The following is a 15584-nucleotide window of genomic DNA, read 5'->3' on the forward strand; positions in this document are numbered from 1 at the left end:
TTCTTCCTTGTAAAATGTAACATTATCAAGGCTCTGTGGCGCAATGGACAGCGCGTTGGACTTCTAGTTAAAAAGGAAGATGTAATTCAAAGGTTGTGGGTTTGAGTCCCACCAGAGTCGTTACTTTATGATCCATTTAAACACGTGTAGAGCAGACCAACTTACATTTGAAAAAAATGTACATTTGACTACCCAGCTGGTCTTCAATTACGGGTTTCTTCCTTGTAAAATGTAGCATTAGCAAGGCTCTGTGGCGCAATGGATAGCGTGTTAGACTTCTAGTTAAAATGTGAGATGTAATTCAAAGGTTGTGGGTTCGAGTCCCACCAGAGTCGTTACTTTATGATTCACTCAAACAAACATGTAGAGCATCCTGCAAACCAATCTTCGTTTGAAAAAAAACATACTTTTAACAACCCAGCTGGTCTTCAATTGCAGGTTTCTTCCTTGTAAAATGTAGCATTAGCAAGGCTCTGTGGCGCAATGGACAGAGCGTTGGACTTATACTTAAAAAGAAAGATGTAATTCAAAGGTTGTGGGTTCGAGTCCCGCCAGAGTCGTTACTTCATGGTCCATTCAAACACACGTGAAGAAAATCCTGCAGACCCATTTATCTACCCAGCTGGTCTTCAATTGCAGGTTTCTCCCTTGTAAAATGTTGCATTATCAAGGCTCTGTGGCGCAATGGACAGCGCGTTGGACTTCTAGTTAAAAAGAAAGATGTAATTCAAAGGTTGTGGGTTCGAGTCCCACCAGAGTCATTACTTTATGGTCCATTTAAACACATGTAGAGCATCCTGCAGACCCATTTACGTTTGAAAAAAATGTCCATTTGACTACCTAGCTGGTCTTCAATTGCGGGTTTCTTCCTTGTAAAATGTAGCATTATCAAGGCTCTGTGGCGCAATGAACAGCGCGTTGGACTTCTAGTTAAAAAGAAAGATGTAATTCAAAGGTTGTGGGTTCGAGTCCCACCAGAGTCGTTACTTTATGATCCATTCTAACAGATATGAAGCACATCCTGGAGACCCATCGTCATTTGACTACCCAGCTGGTCTTCAATTGCACGTTTCTTCCTTGTAAAATGTAACATTATCAAGGCTCTGTGGCGCAATGGACAGCGTGTTGGACTTCTAGTTAAAAAGAAAGATGTAATTCAAAGGTTGTGGGTTCGAGTCCCACCAGAGTCATTACTTTATGATCCACTCAAACACATGCAGAGCATCCTGCAGACCCATTTACGTTTGAAAAAAAGGTGCATTTATCTACCCAGCTGGTCTTCAATTGCAGGTTTCTTCCTTATAAAATATAGCATTATCAAGGCTCTGTGGCGCAATGGACAGTGCATTGGCCTTCTAGTTAAAAAGAAAGATGTAATTCAAAGGTTGTGGGTTCAAGTCCCACCAGAGTCATTACTTTATGGTCCATTTAAACACATGTAGAGCATCCTGCAGACCCCTTTACGTTTGAAAAAAATGTACATTTGACTACCTAGCTGGTCTTCAATTGCGGGTTTCTTCCTTGTAAAATGTAACATTATCAAGGCTCTGTGGCGCAATGGACAGCGCGTTGGACTTCTAGTTAAAAAGAAAGATGTAATTCAAAGGTTGTGGGTTCGAGTCCCACCAGAGTCGTTCCTTCATGGTCCATTCAAACACACGTGAAGAGCATCCTGCAGACCCATTTACGTTTGAAAAAAAGGTGCATTTATCTACCCAGCTGGTCTTCAATTGCAGGTTTCTTCCTTATAAAATGTAGCATTATCAAGGCTCTGTGGCGCAATGGACAGTGCATTGGCCTTCTAGTTAAAAAGAAAGATGTAAATCAAAGGATGTGGGTTTGAGTCCCACCAGAGTCATTATTTTATGATCCACTCAAACACATGCAGAGCATCCTGCAGACCCATCTTCGTTTGAAAAAAAACGTACTTTTAACGACCCAGCTGGTCTTAAGTTGCGGGTTTCTTCCTTGTAAAATGTAGCATTAGCAAGGCTCTGTGGCGCAATGGACAGCGCGTTGGATTTCTAGTTAAAAAGAAAAATGTAATTCAAAGGTTGTTGGGTAAAGTCCCACCAGAGTCATTACTTTATGATCTACTCAAACAAACATGTAAAGCATCCTGCAAACCCATCTTCGTTTGAAAAAAAACGTACTTTTAACGACCCAGCTGGTCTTCAATTGCAGGTTTCTTCCTTGTAAAATGTAGCATTAGCAAGGCTCTGTGGCGCAATGGATAGTGCGTTGGACTTCTAGTTAAAATGTGAGATGTAATTCAAAGGTTGTGGGTTTGAGTCCCACCAGAGTCGTTACTTTATGATCCACTCAAATAAACATGTAAAGCATCCTGCAAACCCATCTTCGTTTGAAAAAAACCTACTTTTAACGACCCAGCTGGTTTTCAATTTCAGGTTTCTTCCTTGTAAAATGTATGATTTTACAATTAAGAAAGATGTAATTCAAAGGTTGTGGGTTCGAGTCCCACCAGAGTCGTTACTTTATGATCCATTCTAAAAGATATGAAGCACATCCTGGAGACCCATCTTCATTTGACTACCCAGCTGGTCTTCAATTGCAGGTTTCTTCCTTGTAAAATGTAACATTATCAAGGCTCTGTGGCACAATGGACAGCGCGTTGGACTTCTAGTTAAAATGTGAGATGTAATTCAAAGGTTGTGGGTTCGAGTCCCACCAGAGTCGTTACTTTATGATCCACTCAAATAAACATGTAAAGCATCCTTCAAACCCATCTTCGTTTGAAAAAAACCTACTTTTAACGACCCAGCTGGTTTTCAATTTCAGGTTTCTTCCTTGTAAAATGTATGATTTTACAATTAAGAAAGATGTAATTCAAAGGTTGTGGGTTCGAGTCCCACCAGAGTCGTTACTTTATGATCCATTCTAAAAGATATGAAGCACATCCTGGAGACCCATCTTCATTTGACTACCCAGCTGGTCTTCAATTGCAGGTTTCTTCCTTGTAAAATGTAACATTATCAAGGCTCTGTGGCACAATGGACAGCGCGTTGGACTTCTAGTTAAAATGTGAGATGTAAATCAAAGGTTGTGGGTTCAAGTCCCACCAGAGTCGTTACTTTATGGTCCATTTAAACACGTGTAGAGTATCCTGCAGACCAATTTACATTTGAAAAAAATGTATATTTGACTACCCAGCTGGTCTTCAATTACGGGTTTCTTCCTTGTAAAATGTAGCATTAGCAAGGCTCTGTGGCACAATGGATAGCCCGTTGGACTTCTAGTTAAAATGTGAGATGTAATTCAAAGGTTATGGGTTCAAGTCCCACCAGAGTTGTTACTTAATGATCCACTCAAACAAACATGTAGAGCATCCTGCAAACCCATCTTCGTTTGAAAAAAATTAACTTTTAACGACCCAGCTAGTCTTCAATTGCAGGTTTCTTCCTTGTAAAATGTAGCATTAGCAAGGCTCTGTGGCGCAATGGATAGCGCGTTGGAATTCTAGTTAAAATGTGAGATGTAATTCAAAGGTTGTGGGTTTGAGTCCCACCAGAGTCATTACTTTATGATCCACTCAACCAACCATGTAAAGCATCCTGCAAACCCATCTTCGTTTGAAAAAAAACGTACTTTTAACAACCCAGCTGGTCTTCAATTGCAGGTTTCTTCCTTGTAAAATGTAGCATTAGCAAGGCTCTGTGGCGCAATGGACAGCGCATTGGACTTCTAGTTAAAAAGAAAGATGTAATTCAAAGGTTGTGGGTTCGAGTCCCACCAGAGTCATTACTTTATGATCCACTCAAACACATGCAGAGCATCCTGCAAACCCATCTTCGTTTAAAAGAAAACTCACTTTTAACAACCCAGCTGGTCTTCAATTGCACGTTTCTTCCTTGTAAAATGTAACAGTGTCAAGGCTCTGTGGCGCAATGGACAGCGCGTTGGACTTTTAGTTAAAAAGAAAGATGTAATTCAAAGGTTGCGGGTTCGAGTCCCACCAGAGTCGTTACTTTATGATCCATTCTAACAGATATGAAGCACATCCTGGAGACCCATCTTCATTTGACTACCCAGCTGGTCTTCAATTGCACGTTTCTTCCTTGTAAAATGTAACATTATCAAGGCTCTGTGGCACAATGGACAGCGCGTTGGACTTCTAGTTAAAAAGAAAGATGTAATTCAAAGGTTGTGGGTTCGAGTCCCACCAGAGTCGTTACTTCATGGTCCATTCAAACACACGTGAAGAAAATCCTGCAGACCCATTTACGTTTGAAAAAAAGGTGCATTTATCTACCCAGCTGGTCTTCAATTGCAGGTTTCTCCCTTGTAAAATGTTGCATTATCAAGGCTCTGTGGCGCAATGGACAGCGCGTTGGACTTCTAGTTAAAAAGAAAGATGTAATTCAAAGGTTGTGGGTTCGAGTCCCACCAGAGTCATTACTTTATGGTCCATTTAAACACATGTAGAGCATCCTGCAGACCCATTTACGTTTGAAAAAAATGTCCATTTGACTACCTAGCTGGTCTTCAATTGCGGGTTTCTTCCTTGTAAAATGTAGCATTATCAAGGCTCTGTGGCGCAATGGACAGCGCGTTGGACTTCTAGTTAAAAAGAAAGATGTAATTCAAAGGATGTGGGTTTGAGTCCCACCAGAGTCATTACTTTATGATCTACTCAAACAAACATGTAAAGCATCCTGCAAACCCATCTTCGTTTGAAAAAAAACGTACTTTTAACGACCCAGCTGGTCTTCAATTGCAGGATTCTTTCTTGTAAAATGTAGCATTAGTAAGGCTCTGTGGCGCAATGGATAGTGCGTTGGACTTCTAGTTAAAATGTGAGATGTAATTCAAAGGTTGTGGGTTTGAGTCCCACCAGAGTCGTTACTTTATGATCCACTCAAATAAACATGTAAAGCATCCTGCAAACCCATCTTCGTTTGAAAAAAACCTACTTTTAACGACCCAGCTGGTTTTCAATTTCAGGTTTCTTCCTTGTAAAATGTATGATTTTACAATTAAGAAAGATGTAATTCAAAGGTTGTGGGTTCGAGTCCCACCAGAGTCGTTACTTTATGATCCATTCTAAAAGATATGAAGCACATCCTGGAGACCCATCTTCATTTGACTACCCAGCTGGTCTTCAATTGCAGGTTTCTTCCTTGTAAAATGTAACATTATCAAGGCTCTGTGGCACAATGGACAGCACGTTGGACTTCTAGTTAAAATGTGAGATGTAATTCAAAGGTTGTGGGTTCAAGTCCCACCAGAGTCGTTACTTTATGGTCCATTTAAACACGTGTAGAGTATCCTGCAGACCAATTTACATTTGAAAAAAATGTATATTTGACTACCCAGCTGGTCTTCAATTACGGGTTTCTTCCTTGTAAAATGTAGCATTAGCAAGGCTCTGTGGCACAATGGATAGCCCGTTGGACTTCTAGTTAAAATGTGAGATGTAATTCAAAGGTTATGGGTTCAAGTCCCACCAGAGTTGTTACTTAATGATCCACTCAAACAAACATGTAGAGCATCCTGCAAACCCATCTTCGTTTGAAAAAAATTAACTTTTAACGACCCAGCTAGTCTTCAATTGCAGGTTTCTTCCTTGTAAAATGTAGCATTAGCAAGGCTCTGTGGCGCAATGGATAGCGCGTTGGAATTCTAGTTAAAATGTGAGATGTAATTCAAAGGTTGTGGGTTTGAGTCCCACCAGAGTCATTACTTTATGATCCACTCAACCAACCATGTAAAGCATCCTGCAAACCCATCTTCGTTTGAAAAAAAACGTACTTTTAACAACCCAGCTGGTCTTCAATTGCAGGTTTCTTCCTTGTAAAATGTAGCATTAGCAAGGCTCTGTGGCGCAATGGACAGCGCATTGGACTTCTAGTTAAAAAGAAAGATGTAATTCAAAGGTTGTGGGTTCGAGTCCCACCAGAGTCATTACTTTATGATCCACTCAAACACATGCAGAGCATCCTGCAAACCCATCTTCGTTTAAAAGAAAACTCACTTTTAACAACCCAGCTGGTCTTCAATTGCACGTTTCTTCCTTGTAAAATGTAACAGTGTCAAGGCTCTGTGGCGCAATGGACAGCGCGTTGGACTTCTAGTTAAAAAGAAAGATGTAATTCAAAGGTTGCGGGTTCGAGTCCCACCAGAGTCGTTACTTTATGATCCATTCTAACAGATATGAAGCACATCCTGGAGACCCATCTTCATTTGACTACCCAGCTGGTCTTCAATTGCACGTTTCTTCCTTGTAAAATGTAACATTATCAAGGCTCTGTGGCACAATGGACAGCGCGTTGGACTTCTAGTTAAAAAGAAAGATGTAATTCAAAGGTTGTGGGTTCGAGTCCCACCAGAGTCGTTACTTTATGATCCACTCAAATAAACATGTAAAGCATCCTGCAAACCCATCTTCGTTTGAAAAAAACCTACTTTTAACGACCCAGCTGGTTTTCAATTTCAGGTTTCTTCCTTGTAAAATGTATGATTTTACAATTAAGAAAGATGTAATTCAAAGGTTGTGGGTTCGAGTCCCACCAGAGTCGTTACTTTATGATCCACTCAACCAAACATGTAAAGCATCCTGCAAACCCATCTTCGTTTGAAAAAAAACGTACGTTTAACAACCCAGCTGGTCTTCAATTGCAGGTTTCTTCCTTGTAAAATGTAGCATTAGCAAGGCTCTGTGGCGCAATGGACAGCGCATTGGACTTCTAGTTAAAAAGAAAGATGTAATTCAAAGGTTGTGGGTTCGAGTCCCACCAGAGTCATTACTTTATGATCCACTCAAACACATGCAGAGCATCCTGCAAACCCATCTTCGTTTAAAAGAAAACTCACTTTTAACAACCCAGCTGGTCTTCAATTGCACGTTTCTTCCTTGTAAAATGTAACAGTGTCAAGGCTCTGTGGCGCAATGGACAGCGCGTTGGACTTCTAGTTAAAAAGAAAGATGTAATTCAAAGGTTGCGGGTTCGAGTCCCACCAGAGTCGTTACTTTATTATCCATTCTAACAGATATGAAGCACATCCTGGAGACCCATCTTCATTTGACTACCCAGCTGGTCTTCAATTGCACGTTTCTTCCTTGTAAAATGTAACATTATCAAGGCTCTGTGGCACAATGGACAGCGCGTTGGACTTCTAGTTAAAAAGAAAGATGTAATTCAAAGGTTGTGGGTTCGAGTCCCACCAGAGTCGTTACTTTATGATCCACTCAAATAAACATGTAAAGCATCCTGCAAACCCATCTTCGTTTGAAAAAAACCTACTTTTAACGACCCAGCTGGTTTTCAATTTCAGGTTTCTTCCTTGTAAAATGTATGATTTTACAATTAAGAAAGATGTAATTCAAAGGTTGTGGGTTCGAGTCCCACCAGAGTCGTTACTTTATGATCCATTCTAAAAGATATGAAGCACATCCTGGAGACCCATCTTCATTTGACTACCCAGCTGGTCTTCAATTGCAGGTTTCTTCCTTGTAAAATGTAACATTATCAAGGCTCTGTGGCACAATGGACAGCGCGTTGGACTTCTAGTTAAAATGTGAGATGTAATTCAAAGGTTGTGGGTTCGAGTCCCACCAGAGTCGTTACTTTATGATCCACTCAAATAAACATGTAAAGCATCCTTCAAACCCATCTTCGTTTGAAAAAAACCTACTTTTAACGACCCAGCTGGTTTTCAATTTCAGGTTTCTTCCTTGTAAAATGTATGATTTTACAATTAAGAAATGTGTAATTCAAAGGTTGTGGGTTCGAGTCCCACCAGAGTCGTTACTTTATGATCCATTCTAAAAGATATGAAGCACATCCTGGAGACCCATCTTCATTTGACTACCCAGCTGGTCTTCAATTGCAGGTTTCTTCCTTGTAAAATGTAACATTATCAAGGCTCTGTGGCACAATGGACAGCGCGTTGGACTTCTAGTTAAAATGTGAGATGTAATTCAAAGGTTGTGGGTTCAAGTCCCACCAGAGTCGTTACTTTATGGTCCATTTAAACACGTGTAGAGTATCCTGCAGACCAATTTATATTTGAAAAAAATGTATATTTGACTACCCAGCTGGTCTTCAATTACGGGTTTCTTCCTTGTAAAATGTAGCATTAGCAAGGCTCTGTGGCACAATGGATAGCCCGTTGGACTTCTAGTTAAAATGTGAGATGTAATTCAAAGGTTATGGGTTCAAGTCCCACCAGAGTTGTTACTTAATGATCCACTCAAACAAACATGTAGAGCATCCTGCAAACCCATCTTCGTTTGAAAAAAATTAACTTTTAACGACCCAGCTAGTCTTCAATTGCAGGTTTCTTCCTTGTAAAATGTAGCATTAGCAAGGCTCTGTGGCGCAATGGATAGCGCGTTGGAATTCTAGTTAAAATGTGAGATGTAATTCAAAGGTTGTGGGTTTGAGTCCCACCAGAGTCATTACTTTATGATCCACTCAACCAACCATGTAAAGCATCCTGCAAACCCATCTTCGTTTGAAAAAAAACGTACTTTTAACAACCCAGCTGGTCTTCAATTGCAGGTTTCTTCCTTGTAAAATGTAGCATTAGCAAGGCTATGTGGCGCAATGGACAGCGCATTGGACTTCTAGTTAAAAAGAAAGATGTAATTCAAAGGTTGTGGGTTCGAGTCCCACCAGAGTCATTACTTTATGATCCACTCAAACACATGCAGAGCATCCTGCAAACCCATCTTCGTTTAAAAGAAAACTCACTTTTAACAACCCAGCTGGTCTTCAATTGCACGTTTCTTCCTTGTAAAATGTAACAGTGTCAAGGCTCTGTGGCGCAATGGACAGCGCGTTGGACTTTTAGTTAAAAAGAAAGATGTAATTCAAAGGTTGCGGGTTCGAGTCCCACCAGAGTCGTTACTTTATGATCCATTCTAACAGATATGAAGCACATCCTGGAGACCCATCTTCATTTGACTACCCAGCTGGTCTTCAATTGCACGTTTCTTCCTTGTAAAATGTAACATTATCAAGGCTCTGTGGCACAATGGACAGCGCGTTGGACTTCTAGTTAAAAAGAAAGATGTAATTCAAAGGTTGTGGGTTCGAGTCCCACCAGAGTCGTTACTTCATGGTCCATTCAAACACACGTGAAGAAAATCCTGCAGACCCATTTACGTTTGAAAAAAAGGTGCATTTATCTACCCAGCTGGTCTTCAATTGCAGGTTTCTCCCTTGTAAAATGTTGCGTTATCAAGGCTCTGTGGCGCAATGGACAGCGCGTTGGACTTCTAGTTAAAAAGAAAGATGTAATTCAAAGGTTGTGGGTTCGAGTCCCACCAGAGTCATTACTTTATGGTCCATTTAAACACATGTAGAGCATCCTGCAGACCCATTTACGTTTGAAAAAAATGTCCATTTGACTACCTAGCTGGTCTTCAATTGCGGGTTTCTTCCTTGTAAAATGTAGCATTATCAAGGCTCTGTGGCGCAATGGACAGCGCGTTGGACTTCTAGTTAAAAAGAAAGATGTAATTCAAAGGTTGTGGGTTCGAGTCCCACCAGAGTCGTTACTTTATGATCCATTCTAACAGATATGAAGCACATCATGGAGACCCATCGTCATTTGACTACCCAGCTGGTCTTCAATTGCACGTTTCTTCCTTGTAAAATGTAACATTATCAAGGCTCTGTGGCGCAATGGACAGCGCGTTGGACTTCTAGTTAAAAAGAAAGATGTAATTCAAAGGTTGTGGGTTCGAGTCCCACCAGAGTCATTACTTTATGATCCACTCAAACACATGCAGAGCATCCTGCAGACCCATTTACGTTTGAAAAAAAGGTGCATTTATCTACCCAGCTGGTCTTCAATTGCAGGTTTCTTCCTTATAAAATGTAGCATTATCAAGGCTCTGTGGCGCAATGGACAGTGCATTGGCCTTCTAGTTAAAAAGAAAGATGTAATTCAAAGGTTGTGGGTTCGAGTCCCACCAGAGTCATTACTTTATGATCCACTCAAACACATGCAGAGCATCCTGCAAACCCATCTTCGTTTAAAAGAAAACTCACTTTTAACAACCCAGCTGGTCTTCATTTGCACGTTTCTTCCTTGTAAAATGTAACAGTGTCAAGGCTCTGTGGCGCAATGGACAGCGCGTTGGACTTTTAGTTAAAAAGAAAGATGTAATTCAAAGGTTGCGGGTTCGAGTCCCACCAGAGTCGTTACTTTATGATCCATTCTAACAGATATGAAGCACATCCTGGAGACCCATCTTCATTTGACTACCCAGCTGGTCTTCAATTGCACGTTTCTTCCTTGTAAAATGTAACATTATCAAGGCTCTGTGGCACAATGGACAGCGCGTTGGACTTCTAGTTAAAAAGAAAGATGTAATTCAAAGGTTGTGGGTTCGAGTCCCACCAGAGTCGTTACTTCATGGTCCATTCAAACACACGTGAAGAAAATCCTGCAGACCCATTTACGTTTGAAAAAAAGGTGCATTTATCTACCCAGCTGGTCTTCAATTGCAGGTTTCTCCCTTGTAAAATGTTGCATTATCAAGGCTCTGTGGCGCAATGGACAGCGCGTTGGACTTCTAGTTAAAATGTGAGATGTAATTCAAAGGTTGTGGGTTTGAGTCCCACCAGAGTCGTTACTTTATGATCCACTCAAAAAAACATGTAAAGCATCCTGCAAACCCATCTTCGTTTGAAAAAAAACGTACTTTTAACGACCCAGCTGGTCTTCAATTGCAGGATTCTTTCTTGTAAAATGTAGCATTAGTAAGGCTCTGTGGCGCAATGGATAGTGCGTTGGACTTCTAGTTAAAATGTGAGATGTAATTCAAAGGTTGTGGGTTTGAGTCCCACCAGAGTCGTTACTTTATGATCCACTCAAAAAAACATGTAAAGCATCCTGCAAACCCATCTTCGTTTGAAAAAAAACGTACTTTTAACGACCCAGCTGCTCTTCAATTGCAGGTTTCTTCCTTGTAAAATGAAGCATCAGCAAGGCTCTGTGGCGCAATGGATAGTGCGTTGGACTCCTAGTTAAAATGTGAGATGTAATTCAAAGGTTGTGGGTTCGAGTCCCACCAGAGTCATTACTTTATGATCCACTCAAACACATGCAGAGCATCCTGCAAACCCATCTTCGTTTAAAAGAAAACTCACTTTTAACAACCCAGCTGGTCTTCAATTGCACGTTTCTTCCTTGTAAAATGTAACAGTGTCAAGGCTCTGTGGCGCAATGGACAGTGCGTTGGACTTTTAGTTAAAAAGAAAGATGTAATTCAAAGGTTGCGGGTTCGAGTCCCACCAGAGTCGTTACTTTATGATCCATTCTAACAGATATGAAGCACATCTTGTAGACCCATCTTCATTTGACTACCCAGCTGGTCTTCAATTGCATGTTTCTTCCTTGTAAAATGTAGCATTATCAAGGCTCTGTGGCGCAATGGCTAGAGCGTTTGACTTCTAGTTAAAAAGAAAGATGTAATTCAAAGGTTGTGGCTTCGAGTCCCACCAGAGTCGGTACTTTATGATCCATTTAAACATATGCAGAGGGCATCCTGCAGACCCATTTACGTTTGACTACCCAGCTGGTCTTCAATTGCACGTTTCTTCCTTGTAAAATGTAACATTATCAAGGCTCTGTGGCACAATGGACAGCGCGTTGGACTTCTAGTTAAAAAGAAAGATGTAATTCAAAGGTTGTGGGTTCGAGTCCCACCAGAGTCATTAATTTATGGTCCATTTAAACACATGTAGAGCATCCTGCAGACCCATTTACGTTTGAAAAAAATGTACATTTGACTACCTAGCTGGTCTTCAATTGCGGGTTTCTTCCTTGTAAAATGTAGCATTAGCAAGGCTCTGTTGCGCAATGGACAGCGCATCTGACTTCTAGTTAAAAAGAAAGATGTAATTCAAAGGTTGTGGGTTCGAGTCCCACCAGAGTCGTTACTTTATGATCCACTCAAACAAACATGTAAAGCATCCTGCAAACCCATCTTCGTTTGAAAAAAAACGTACTTTTAACGACCCAGCTGCTCTTCAATTGCAGGTTTCTTCCTTGTAAAATGAAGCATCAGCAAGGCTCTGTGGCGCAATGGATAGTGCGTTGGACTCCTAGTTAAAATGTGAGATGTAATTCAAAGGTTGTGGGTTCGAGTCCCACCAGTCGGTACTTTATGATCCATTTAAACACGTGTAGAGCATCCTGCAGACCCATTTACATTTGAAAAAAATGTACATTTGACTACCCAGCTGGTCTTCAATTGCGGGTTTCTTCCTTGTAAAATGTAGCACTAGCGAGGCTCTGTGGCGCAATGGGTAGCACGTTGGACTTCTAGTTAAAATGTGAGATGTAATTCAAAGTTTGTGGGTTCGAGTCCCACCAGAGTCGTTACTTTATGATTCACTCAAACAAACATGTAGAACATCCTGCAAACCAATCTTCGTTTGAAAAAAAAACGTACTTTTAACAACCCAGCTGGTCTTCAATTGCAGGTTTCTTCCTTGTAAAATGTAGCATTAGCAAGTCTCTGTGGCGCAATGGATAGCGCATTGGACTTCTAGTTAAAAAGAAAGATGTAATTCAAAGGTTGTGGGTTCGAGTCCCACCAGAGTCATTACTTTATGATCCACTCAAACACATGCAGAGCATCCTGCAAACCCATCTTCGTTTGAAAAAAAACGTACTTTTAACGACCCAGCTGTTCTTAAGTTGCGGGTTTCGTTCTTGTAAAAGGTAGCATTAGCAAGGCTCTGTGGCGCAATGGCTAGAGCGTTGGACTTCTAGTTAAAAAGAAAGATGTAATTCAAAGGTTGTGGGTTCGAGTCCCACCAGAGTCGTTACTTTATGATCCACTCAAACAAACATGTAAAGCATCCTGCAAACCCATCTTCTTTTGAAAAAAAACGTACTTTTAACGACCCAGCTGGTCTTCAATTGCGGGTTTCTTCCTTGTAAAATGAAGCATCAGCAAGGCTCTGTGGCGCAATGGATAGTGCGTTGGACTCCTAGTTAAAATGTGAGATGTAATTCAAAGGTTGTAGGTTCGAGTCCCACCAGAGTCATTACTTTATGGTCCATTTAAACACATGTAGAGCATCCTGCAGACCCACTTACGTTTGAAAAAAATGTACATTTGACTACCTAGCTGGTCTTCAATTGAGGGTTTCTTCCTTGTAAAATGTAGCATCATCAAGGCTCTGTGGCGCAATGGAAAGCGAGTTGGACTTCTAGTTAAAAAGAAAGATGTAATTCAAAGGTTGTGGGTTCGAGTCCCACCAGAGTCGTTACTTTATGATCCATTTAAACACATGCATAGCGCATCCTGCAGACCCATTTACGTTTGAAAAAAAATTTACATTTGACGACCCAGCCTGTCTTCTATTACGGGTTTCTTCCTTGTAAAATGTAGCATTATCAAGGCTCTGTGGCGCAATGGAAAGCGAGTTGGACTTCTAGTTAAAAAGAAAGATGTAATTCAAAGGTTGTGGGTTCGAGTCCCACCAGAGTCAGTACTTTATGATCCATTTAAACATATGCAGAGGGCATCCTGCAGACCCATTTACGTTTGACTACCCAGCTGGTCTTCAATTGCACGTTTCTTCCTTGTAAAATGTAGCATTATCAAGGCTCTGTGGCGCAATGGACAGCGTGTTGGACTTCTAGTTAAAAAGAAAGATGTAATTCAAAGGTTGTGGGTTCGAGTCCCACCAGAGTCATTACTTTATGATCCACTCAACCAAACATGTAAAGCATCCTGCAAACCCATCTTCGTTTGAAAAAAAACGTACTTTTAATGACCCAGCTGGTCTTCAATAGCAGGTTTCTTCCTTGTAAAATGTAGCATTATCAAGGCTCTGTGGCGCAATGGACAGCACGTTGGACTTATTGTTAAAGAGAAAGATGTAATTCAAAGGTTGTGGGTTCGAGTCCAACCAGAGTCGTTACTTTATGGTCCATTTAAACACATGTGGAGCATCCTGCAGATCCATTTACGTTTGAAAAAAATGTACATTTGACTACCTAGCTGGTCTTCAATTGCGGGTTTCTTCCTTGTAAAATGTAGCCTTATCAAGGCTCTGTGGCGTAATGGACAGCGCGTTGGACTTCTAGTTAAAAAGAAAGATGTAATTCAAAGGTTGTAGGTTCGAGTCCCACCAGAGTCGTTACTTTATGATCCATTTAAAAACATGAAGAGCATCCTGCAGACCCATTTACGTTTGAAAAAAACGTACTTTTAACGACCCAGCTGGTCTTAAGTTGCGGGTTTCCTTCTTGTGAAAGGTAGCATTAGCAAGGCTCTGTGGCGCAATGGACAGCGCTTTGGACTTATTGTTAAAGAGAAAGATGTAATTCAAAGGTTGTGGGTTCGAGTCCAACCAGAGTAGTTACTTTATGGTCCATTTAAACACATGTGGAGCATCCTGCAGATCCATTTACGTTTGAAAAAAATGTACATTTGACTACCTAGCTGGTCTTCAATTGCGGGTTTCTTCCTTGTAAAATGTAGCCTTATCAAGGCTCTTTGGCGCAATGGACAGCGCGTTGGACTCCTTGTTAAAAAGAAAGATGTAATTCAAAGGTTGTGGGTTCAAGTCCCACCAGAGTTGTTACTTTATGATCCATTTAAACACATGAAGAGCATCCTGCAGATCCATTTAAGTTTGAAAAAAATGTGCATTTATCTACCCAGCTGGTCTTCAATTGCAAGTTTCTTCCCATTAAAATGTAGCATTGTCAAGGCTCTGTGGCGCAATGGACAGCGTGTTGGACTTCTAGTTAAAAAGAAAGATGTAATTCAAAGGTTGTGGGTTCAAGTCCCACCAGAGTCATTACTTTATGATCCATTCAAATAGATATGAAGACTATCCTGCAGACCCATCTTCATTTGAAAAAAGGCTCTGTGGCGCAATGGATAGCGTGTTGGACTTCTAGTTAAACAAAAGATGTACTTCAATGGTTGTGGGGTCTAGATCCACCAGAGTTGTTACTTTATGATCCATTCAAACAAACATGTAGAGCCTCCTGTAGACCCATCTTCATCTTCAAGTCTAATTCAGACTACAGGACAACTGAATTGTCAGCTTTTGTATTATTGTAGTGTATTAAAAAATGACCCTTTTGGCTTTCCATAATTTCCACCAGAGTTGACGGTTTACCTTCTCAACAGGAATATCCTAATACTCACCATTTTTTAAAAGAAACTTTTGCAGTCTCAACTGTGGTGAGTTTGAGTACATGCACAACTGGTTCAGGTTCAGAGCTTTTTAAAAAGCTGGGTGTGTTACCTCAGACAGCTTCTGACACATGCTGTCTTCCCAGCCATCTTCGGGAGGCATTTCTGGGATAAAAACCCAGTCTGCTCCACATGCCAGGGCACTGACCAGAGCCAGGTATCTGGAGACACACATAAATTCTCTTATTCCAACATTTATTTTAAAAAAATCCCCTCTGTGAAACAGATATTTACAGATCTTCTACACACGCACAGACTTCACTTGACTTGTTCATCTTTTTTGCGTAAAGTTAACTGTAGCAGAGAAATATACCCTCAAAAAAAACAGTGGAACTAGATGCTTAAACTGTTAAAAAAGTTGTCTGCATAAGCTTCGTGAATG

At 40.8% G+C, this 15584-nt stretch overlaps 1 protein-coding gene and 52 non-coding genes across 57 annotated transcripts in view; 52 read left to right on the top strand and 1 right to left on the bottom strand.

The window, feature by feature from the left end:
- The window catches only part of pfkpb (phosphofructokinase, platelet b), a 71866-nt gene that overhangs the window by 35444 nt on the left and 20838 nt on the right, over nucleotides 1–15584 (bottom strand). For all 5 annotated transcript variants that reach the window (XM_075482747.1, XM_075482746.1, XM_075482748.1 and 2 more), the window contains exon 7: nucleotides 15255–15363. In XM_075482747.1, coding sequence (XP_075338862.1) covers nucleotides 15255–15363 — 109 coding nt within the window. The remainder of the gene's footprint in view (nucleotides 1–15254; nucleotides 15364–15584) is intronic.
- Nucleotides 30–120, top strand: trnar-ucu (transfer RNA arginine (anticodon UCU)). The gene is given in 2 exon segments: nucleotides 30–66; nucleotides 85–120. It is a non-coding gene; the product is annotated as a tRNA-Arg (tRNA).
- Nucleotides 245–335, top strand: trnar-ucu (transfer RNA arginine (anticodon UCU)). The gene is given in 2 exon segments: nucleotides 245–281; nucleotides 300–335. It is a non-coding gene; the product is annotated as a tRNA-Arg (tRNA).
- Nucleotides 470–560, top strand: trnai-uau (transfer RNA isoleucine (anticodon UAU)). The gene is given in 2 exon segments: nucleotides 470–506; nucleotides 525–560. It is a non-coding gene; the product is annotated as a tRNA-Ile (tRNA).
- trnar-ucu (transfer RNA arginine (anticodon UCU)) lies at nucleotides 671–761 on the top strand. Its single transcript is given in 2 exon segments — nucleotides 671–707; nucleotides 726–761. It is a non-coding gene; the product is annotated as a tRNA-Arg (tRNA).
- trnar-ucu (transfer RNA arginine (anticodon UCU)) lies at nucleotides 893–983 on the top strand. Its single transcript is given in 2 exon segments — nucleotides 893–929; nucleotides 948–983. It is a non-coding gene; the product is annotated as a tRNA-Arg (tRNA).
- Nucleotides 1100–1190, top strand: trnar-ucu (transfer RNA arginine (anticodon UCU)). Its single transcript is given in 2 exon segments — nucleotides 1100–1136; nucleotides 1155–1190. It is a non-coding gene; the product is annotated as a tRNA-Arg (tRNA).
- On the top strand, nucleotides 1322–1412 carry trnar-ucu (transfer RNA arginine (anticodon UCU)). Its single transcript is given in 2 exon segments — nucleotides 1322–1358; nucleotides 1377–1412. It is a non-coding gene; the product is annotated as a tRNA-Arg (tRNA).
- Nucleotides 1544–1634, top strand: trnar-ucu (transfer RNA arginine (anticodon UCU)). The gene is given in 2 exon segments: nucleotides 1544–1580; nucleotides 1599–1634. It is a non-coding gene; the product is annotated as a tRNA-Arg (tRNA).
- trnar-ucu (transfer RNA arginine (anticodon UCU)) lies at nucleotides 2216–2306 on the top strand. The gene is given in 2 exon segments: nucleotides 2216–2252; nucleotides 2271–2306. It is a non-coding gene; the product is annotated as a tRNA-Arg (tRNA).
- Nucleotides 2607–2697, top strand: trnar-ucu (transfer RNA arginine (anticodon UCU)). The gene is given in 2 exon segments: nucleotides 2607–2643; nucleotides 2662–2697. It is a non-coding gene; the product is annotated as a tRNA-Arg (tRNA).
- Nucleotides 2998–3088, top strand: trnar-ucu (transfer RNA arginine (anticodon UCU)). The gene is given in 2 exon segments: nucleotides 2998–3034; nucleotides 3054–3088. It is a non-coding gene; the product is annotated as a tRNA-Arg (tRNA).
- trnar-ucu (transfer RNA arginine (anticodon UCU)) lies at nucleotides 3444–3534 on the top strand. The gene is given in 2 exon segments: nucleotides 3444–3480; nucleotides 3499–3534. It is a non-coding gene; the product is annotated as a tRNA-Arg (tRNA).
- trnar-ucu (transfer RNA arginine (anticodon UCU)) lies at nucleotides 3669–3759 on the top strand. The gene is given in 2 exon segments: nucleotides 3669–3705; nucleotides 3724–3759. It is a non-coding gene; the product is annotated as a tRNA-Arg (tRNA).
- On the top strand, nucleotides 3892–3982 carry trnak-uuu (transfer RNA lysine (anticodon UUU)). Its single transcript is given in 2 exon segments — nucleotides 3892–3928; nucleotides 3947–3982. It is a non-coding gene; the product is annotated as a tRNA-Lys (tRNA).
- Nucleotides 4099–4189, top strand: trnar-ucu (transfer RNA arginine (anticodon UCU)). The gene is given in 2 exon segments: nucleotides 4099–4135; nucleotides 4154–4189. It is a non-coding gene; the product is annotated as a tRNA-Arg (tRNA).
- Nucleotides 4323–4413, top strand: trnar-ucu (transfer RNA arginine (anticodon UCU)). Its single transcript is given in 2 exon segments — nucleotides 4323–4359; nucleotides 4378–4413. It is a non-coding gene; the product is annotated as a tRNA-Arg (tRNA).
- Nucleotides 4545–4635, top strand: trnar-ucu (transfer RNA arginine (anticodon UCU)). The gene is given in 2 exon segments: nucleotides 4545–4581; nucleotides 4600–4635. It is a non-coding gene; the product is annotated as a tRNA-Arg (tRNA).
- trnar-ucu (transfer RNA arginine (anticodon UCU)) lies at nucleotides 4770–4860 on the top strand. Its single transcript is given in 2 exon segments — nucleotides 4770–4806; nucleotides 4825–4860. It is a non-coding gene; the product is annotated as a tRNA-Arg (tRNA).
- On the top strand, nucleotides 5161–5251 carry trnar-ucu (transfer RNA arginine (anticodon UCU)). The gene is given in 2 exon segments: nucleotides 5161–5197; nucleotides 5216–5251. It is a non-coding gene; the product is annotated as a tRNA-Arg (tRNA).
- trnar-ucu (transfer RNA arginine (anticodon UCU)) lies at nucleotides 5607–5697 on the top strand. Its single transcript is given in 2 exon segments — nucleotides 5607–5643; nucleotides 5662–5697. It is a non-coding gene; the product is annotated as a tRNA-Arg (tRNA).
- Nucleotides 5832–5922, top strand: trnar-ucu (transfer RNA arginine (anticodon UCU)). The gene is given in 2 exon segments: nucleotides 5832–5868; nucleotides 5887–5922. It is a non-coding gene; the product is annotated as a tRNA-Arg (tRNA).
- On the top strand, nucleotides 6055–6145 carry trnar-ucu (transfer RNA arginine (anticodon UCU)). The gene is given in 2 exon segments: nucleotides 6055–6091; nucleotides 6110–6145. It is a non-coding gene; the product is annotated as a tRNA-Arg (tRNA).
- Nucleotides 6262–6352, top strand: trnar-ucu (transfer RNA arginine (anticodon UCU)). Its single transcript is given in 2 exon segments — nucleotides 6262–6298; nucleotides 6317–6352. It is a non-coding gene; the product is annotated as a tRNA-Arg (tRNA).
- On the top strand, nucleotides 6671–6761 carry trnar-ucu (transfer RNA arginine (anticodon UCU)). The gene is given in 2 exon segments: nucleotides 6671–6707; nucleotides 6726–6761. It is a non-coding gene; the product is annotated as a tRNA-Arg (tRNA).
- Nucleotides 6894–6984, top strand: trnar-ucu (transfer RNA arginine (anticodon UCU)). The gene is given in 2 exon segments: nucleotides 6894–6930; nucleotides 6949–6984. It is a non-coding gene; the product is annotated as a tRNA-Arg (tRNA).
- Nucleotides 7101–7191, top strand: trnar-ucu (transfer RNA arginine (anticodon UCU)). Its single transcript is given in 2 exon segments — nucleotides 7101–7137; nucleotides 7156–7191. It is a non-coding gene; the product is annotated as a tRNA-Arg (tRNA).
- Nucleotides 7492–7582, top strand: trnar-ucu (transfer RNA arginine (anticodon UCU)). Its single transcript is given in 2 exon segments — nucleotides 7492–7528; nucleotides 7547–7582. It is a non-coding gene; the product is annotated as a tRNA-Arg (tRNA).
- Nucleotides 7883–7973, top strand: trnar-ucu (transfer RNA arginine (anticodon UCU)). The gene is given in 2 exon segments: nucleotides 7883–7919; nucleotides 7938–7973. It is a non-coding gene; the product is annotated as a tRNA-Arg (tRNA).
- Nucleotides 8329–8419, top strand: trnar-ucu (transfer RNA arginine (anticodon UCU)). The gene is given in 2 exon segments: nucleotides 8329–8365; nucleotides 8384–8419. It is a non-coding gene; the product is annotated as a tRNA-Arg (tRNA).
- On the top strand, nucleotides 8554–8644 carry trnar-ucu (transfer RNA arginine (anticodon UCU)). The gene is given in 2 exon segments: nucleotides 8554–8590; nucleotides 8609–8644. It is a non-coding gene; the product is annotated as a tRNA-Arg (tRNA).
- trnak-uuu (transfer RNA lysine (anticodon UUU)) lies at nucleotides 8777–8867 on the top strand. The gene is given in 2 exon segments: nucleotides 8777–8813; nucleotides 8832–8867. It is a non-coding gene; the product is annotated as a tRNA-Lys (tRNA).
- On the top strand, nucleotides 8984–9074 carry trnar-ucu (transfer RNA arginine (anticodon UCU)). Its single transcript is given in 2 exon segments — nucleotides 8984–9020; nucleotides 9039–9074. It is a non-coding gene; the product is annotated as a tRNA-Arg (tRNA).
- Nucleotides 9208–9298, top strand: trnar-ucu (transfer RNA arginine (anticodon UCU)). The gene is given in 2 exon segments: nucleotides 9208–9244; nucleotides 9263–9298. It is a non-coding gene; the product is annotated as a tRNA-Arg (tRNA).
- trnar-ucu (transfer RNA arginine (anticodon UCU)) lies at nucleotides 9430–9520 on the top strand. Its single transcript is given in 2 exon segments — nucleotides 9430–9466; nucleotides 9485–9520. It is a non-coding gene; the product is annotated as a tRNA-Arg (tRNA).
- On the top strand, nucleotides 9637–9727 carry trnar-ucu (transfer RNA arginine (anticodon UCU)). The gene is given in 2 exon segments: nucleotides 9637–9673; nucleotides 9692–9727. It is a non-coding gene; the product is annotated as a tRNA-Arg (tRNA).
- trnar-ucu (transfer RNA arginine (anticodon UCU)) lies at nucleotides 9859–9949 on the top strand. Its single transcript is given in 2 exon segments — nucleotides 9859–9895; nucleotides 9914–9949. It is a non-coding gene; the product is annotated as a tRNA-Arg (tRNA).
- On the top strand, nucleotides 10082–10172 carry trnak-uuu (transfer RNA lysine (anticodon UUU)). The gene is given in 2 exon segments: nucleotides 10082–10118; nucleotides 10137–10172. It is a non-coding gene; the product is annotated as a tRNA-Lys (tRNA).
- Nucleotides 10289–10379, top strand: trnar-ucu (transfer RNA arginine (anticodon UCU)). The gene is given in 2 exon segments: nucleotides 10289–10325; nucleotides 10344–10379. It is a non-coding gene; the product is annotated as a tRNA-Arg (tRNA).
- Nucleotides 10513–10603, top strand: trnar-ucu (transfer RNA arginine (anticodon UCU)). Its single transcript is given in 2 exon segments — nucleotides 10513–10549; nucleotides 10568–10603. It is a non-coding gene; the product is annotated as a tRNA-Arg (tRNA).
- trnar-ucu (transfer RNA arginine (anticodon UCU)) lies at nucleotides 10738–10828 on the top strand. The gene is given in 2 exon segments: nucleotides 10738–10774; nucleotides 10793–10828. It is a non-coding gene; the product is annotated as a tRNA-Arg (tRNA).
- Nucleotides 10963–11053, top strand: trnar-ccu (transfer RNA arginine (anticodon CCU)). Its single transcript is given in 2 exon segments — nucleotides 10963–10999; nucleotides 11018–11053. It is a non-coding gene; the product is annotated as a tRNA-Arg (tRNA).
- trnak-uuu (transfer RNA lysine (anticodon UUU)) lies at nucleotides 11186–11276 on the top strand. Its single transcript is given in 2 exon segments — nucleotides 11186–11222; nucleotides 11241–11276. It is a non-coding gene; the product is annotated as a tRNA-Lys (tRNA).
- trnar-ucu (transfer RNA arginine (anticodon UCU)) lies at nucleotides 11600–11690 on the top strand. Its single transcript is given in 2 exon segments — nucleotides 11600–11636; nucleotides 11655–11690. It is a non-coding gene; the product is annotated as a tRNA-Arg (tRNA).
- trnar-ucu (transfer RNA arginine (anticodon UCU)) lies at nucleotides 12267–12357 on the top strand. The gene is given in 2 exon segments: nucleotides 12267–12303; nucleotides 12322–12357. It is a non-coding gene; the product is annotated as a tRNA-Arg (tRNA).
- On the top strand, nucleotides 12493–12583 carry trnar-ucu (transfer RNA arginine (anticodon UCU)). Its single transcript is given in 2 exon segments — nucleotides 12493–12529; nucleotides 12548–12583. It is a non-coding gene; the product is annotated as a tRNA-Arg (tRNA).
- trnar-ucu (transfer RNA arginine (anticodon UCU)) lies at nucleotides 12716–12806 on the top strand. The gene is given in 2 exon segments: nucleotides 12716–12752; nucleotides 12771–12806. It is a non-coding gene; the product is annotated as a tRNA-Arg (tRNA).
- Nucleotides 12941–13031, top strand: trnar-ccu (transfer RNA arginine (anticodon CCU)). The gene is given in 2 exon segments: nucleotides 12941–12977; nucleotides 12996–13031. It is a non-coding gene; the product is annotated as a tRNA-Arg (tRNA).
- On the top strand, nucleotides 13163–13253 carry trnar-ucu (transfer RNA arginine (anticodon UCU)). Its single transcript is given in 2 exon segments — nucleotides 13163–13199; nucleotides 13218–13253. It is a non-coding gene; the product is annotated as a tRNA-Arg (tRNA).
- On the top strand, nucleotides 13388–13478 carry trnar-ucu (transfer RNA arginine (anticodon UCU)). The gene is given in 2 exon segments: nucleotides 13388–13424; nucleotides 13443–13478. It is a non-coding gene; the product is annotated as a tRNA-Arg (tRNA).
- trnar-ucu (transfer RNA arginine (anticodon UCU)) lies at nucleotides 13595–13685 on the top strand. The gene is given in 2 exon segments: nucleotides 13595–13631; nucleotides 13650–13685. It is a non-coding gene; the product is annotated as a tRNA-Arg (tRNA).
- trnar-ucu (transfer RNA arginine (anticodon UCU)) lies at nucleotides 14042–14132 on the top strand. The gene is given in 2 exon segments: nucleotides 14042–14078; nucleotides 14097–14132. It is a non-coding gene; the product is annotated as a tRNA-Arg (tRNA).
- trnar-ucu (transfer RNA arginine (anticodon UCU)) lies at nucleotides 14708–14798 on the top strand. Its single transcript is given in 2 exon segments — nucleotides 14708–14744; nucleotides 14763–14798. It is a non-coding gene; the product is annotated as a tRNA-Arg (tRNA).

This window comes from Odontesthes bonariensis, chromosome 14 (genome assembly GCF_027942865.1).
Source record: "Odontesthes bonariensis isolate fOdoBon6 chromosome 14, fOdoBon6.hap1, whole genome shotgun sequence".
Taxonomy (NCBI): domain Eukaryota; kingdom Metazoa; phylum Chordata; class Actinopteri; order Atheriniformes; family Atherinopsidae; genus Odontesthes; species Odontesthes bonariensis.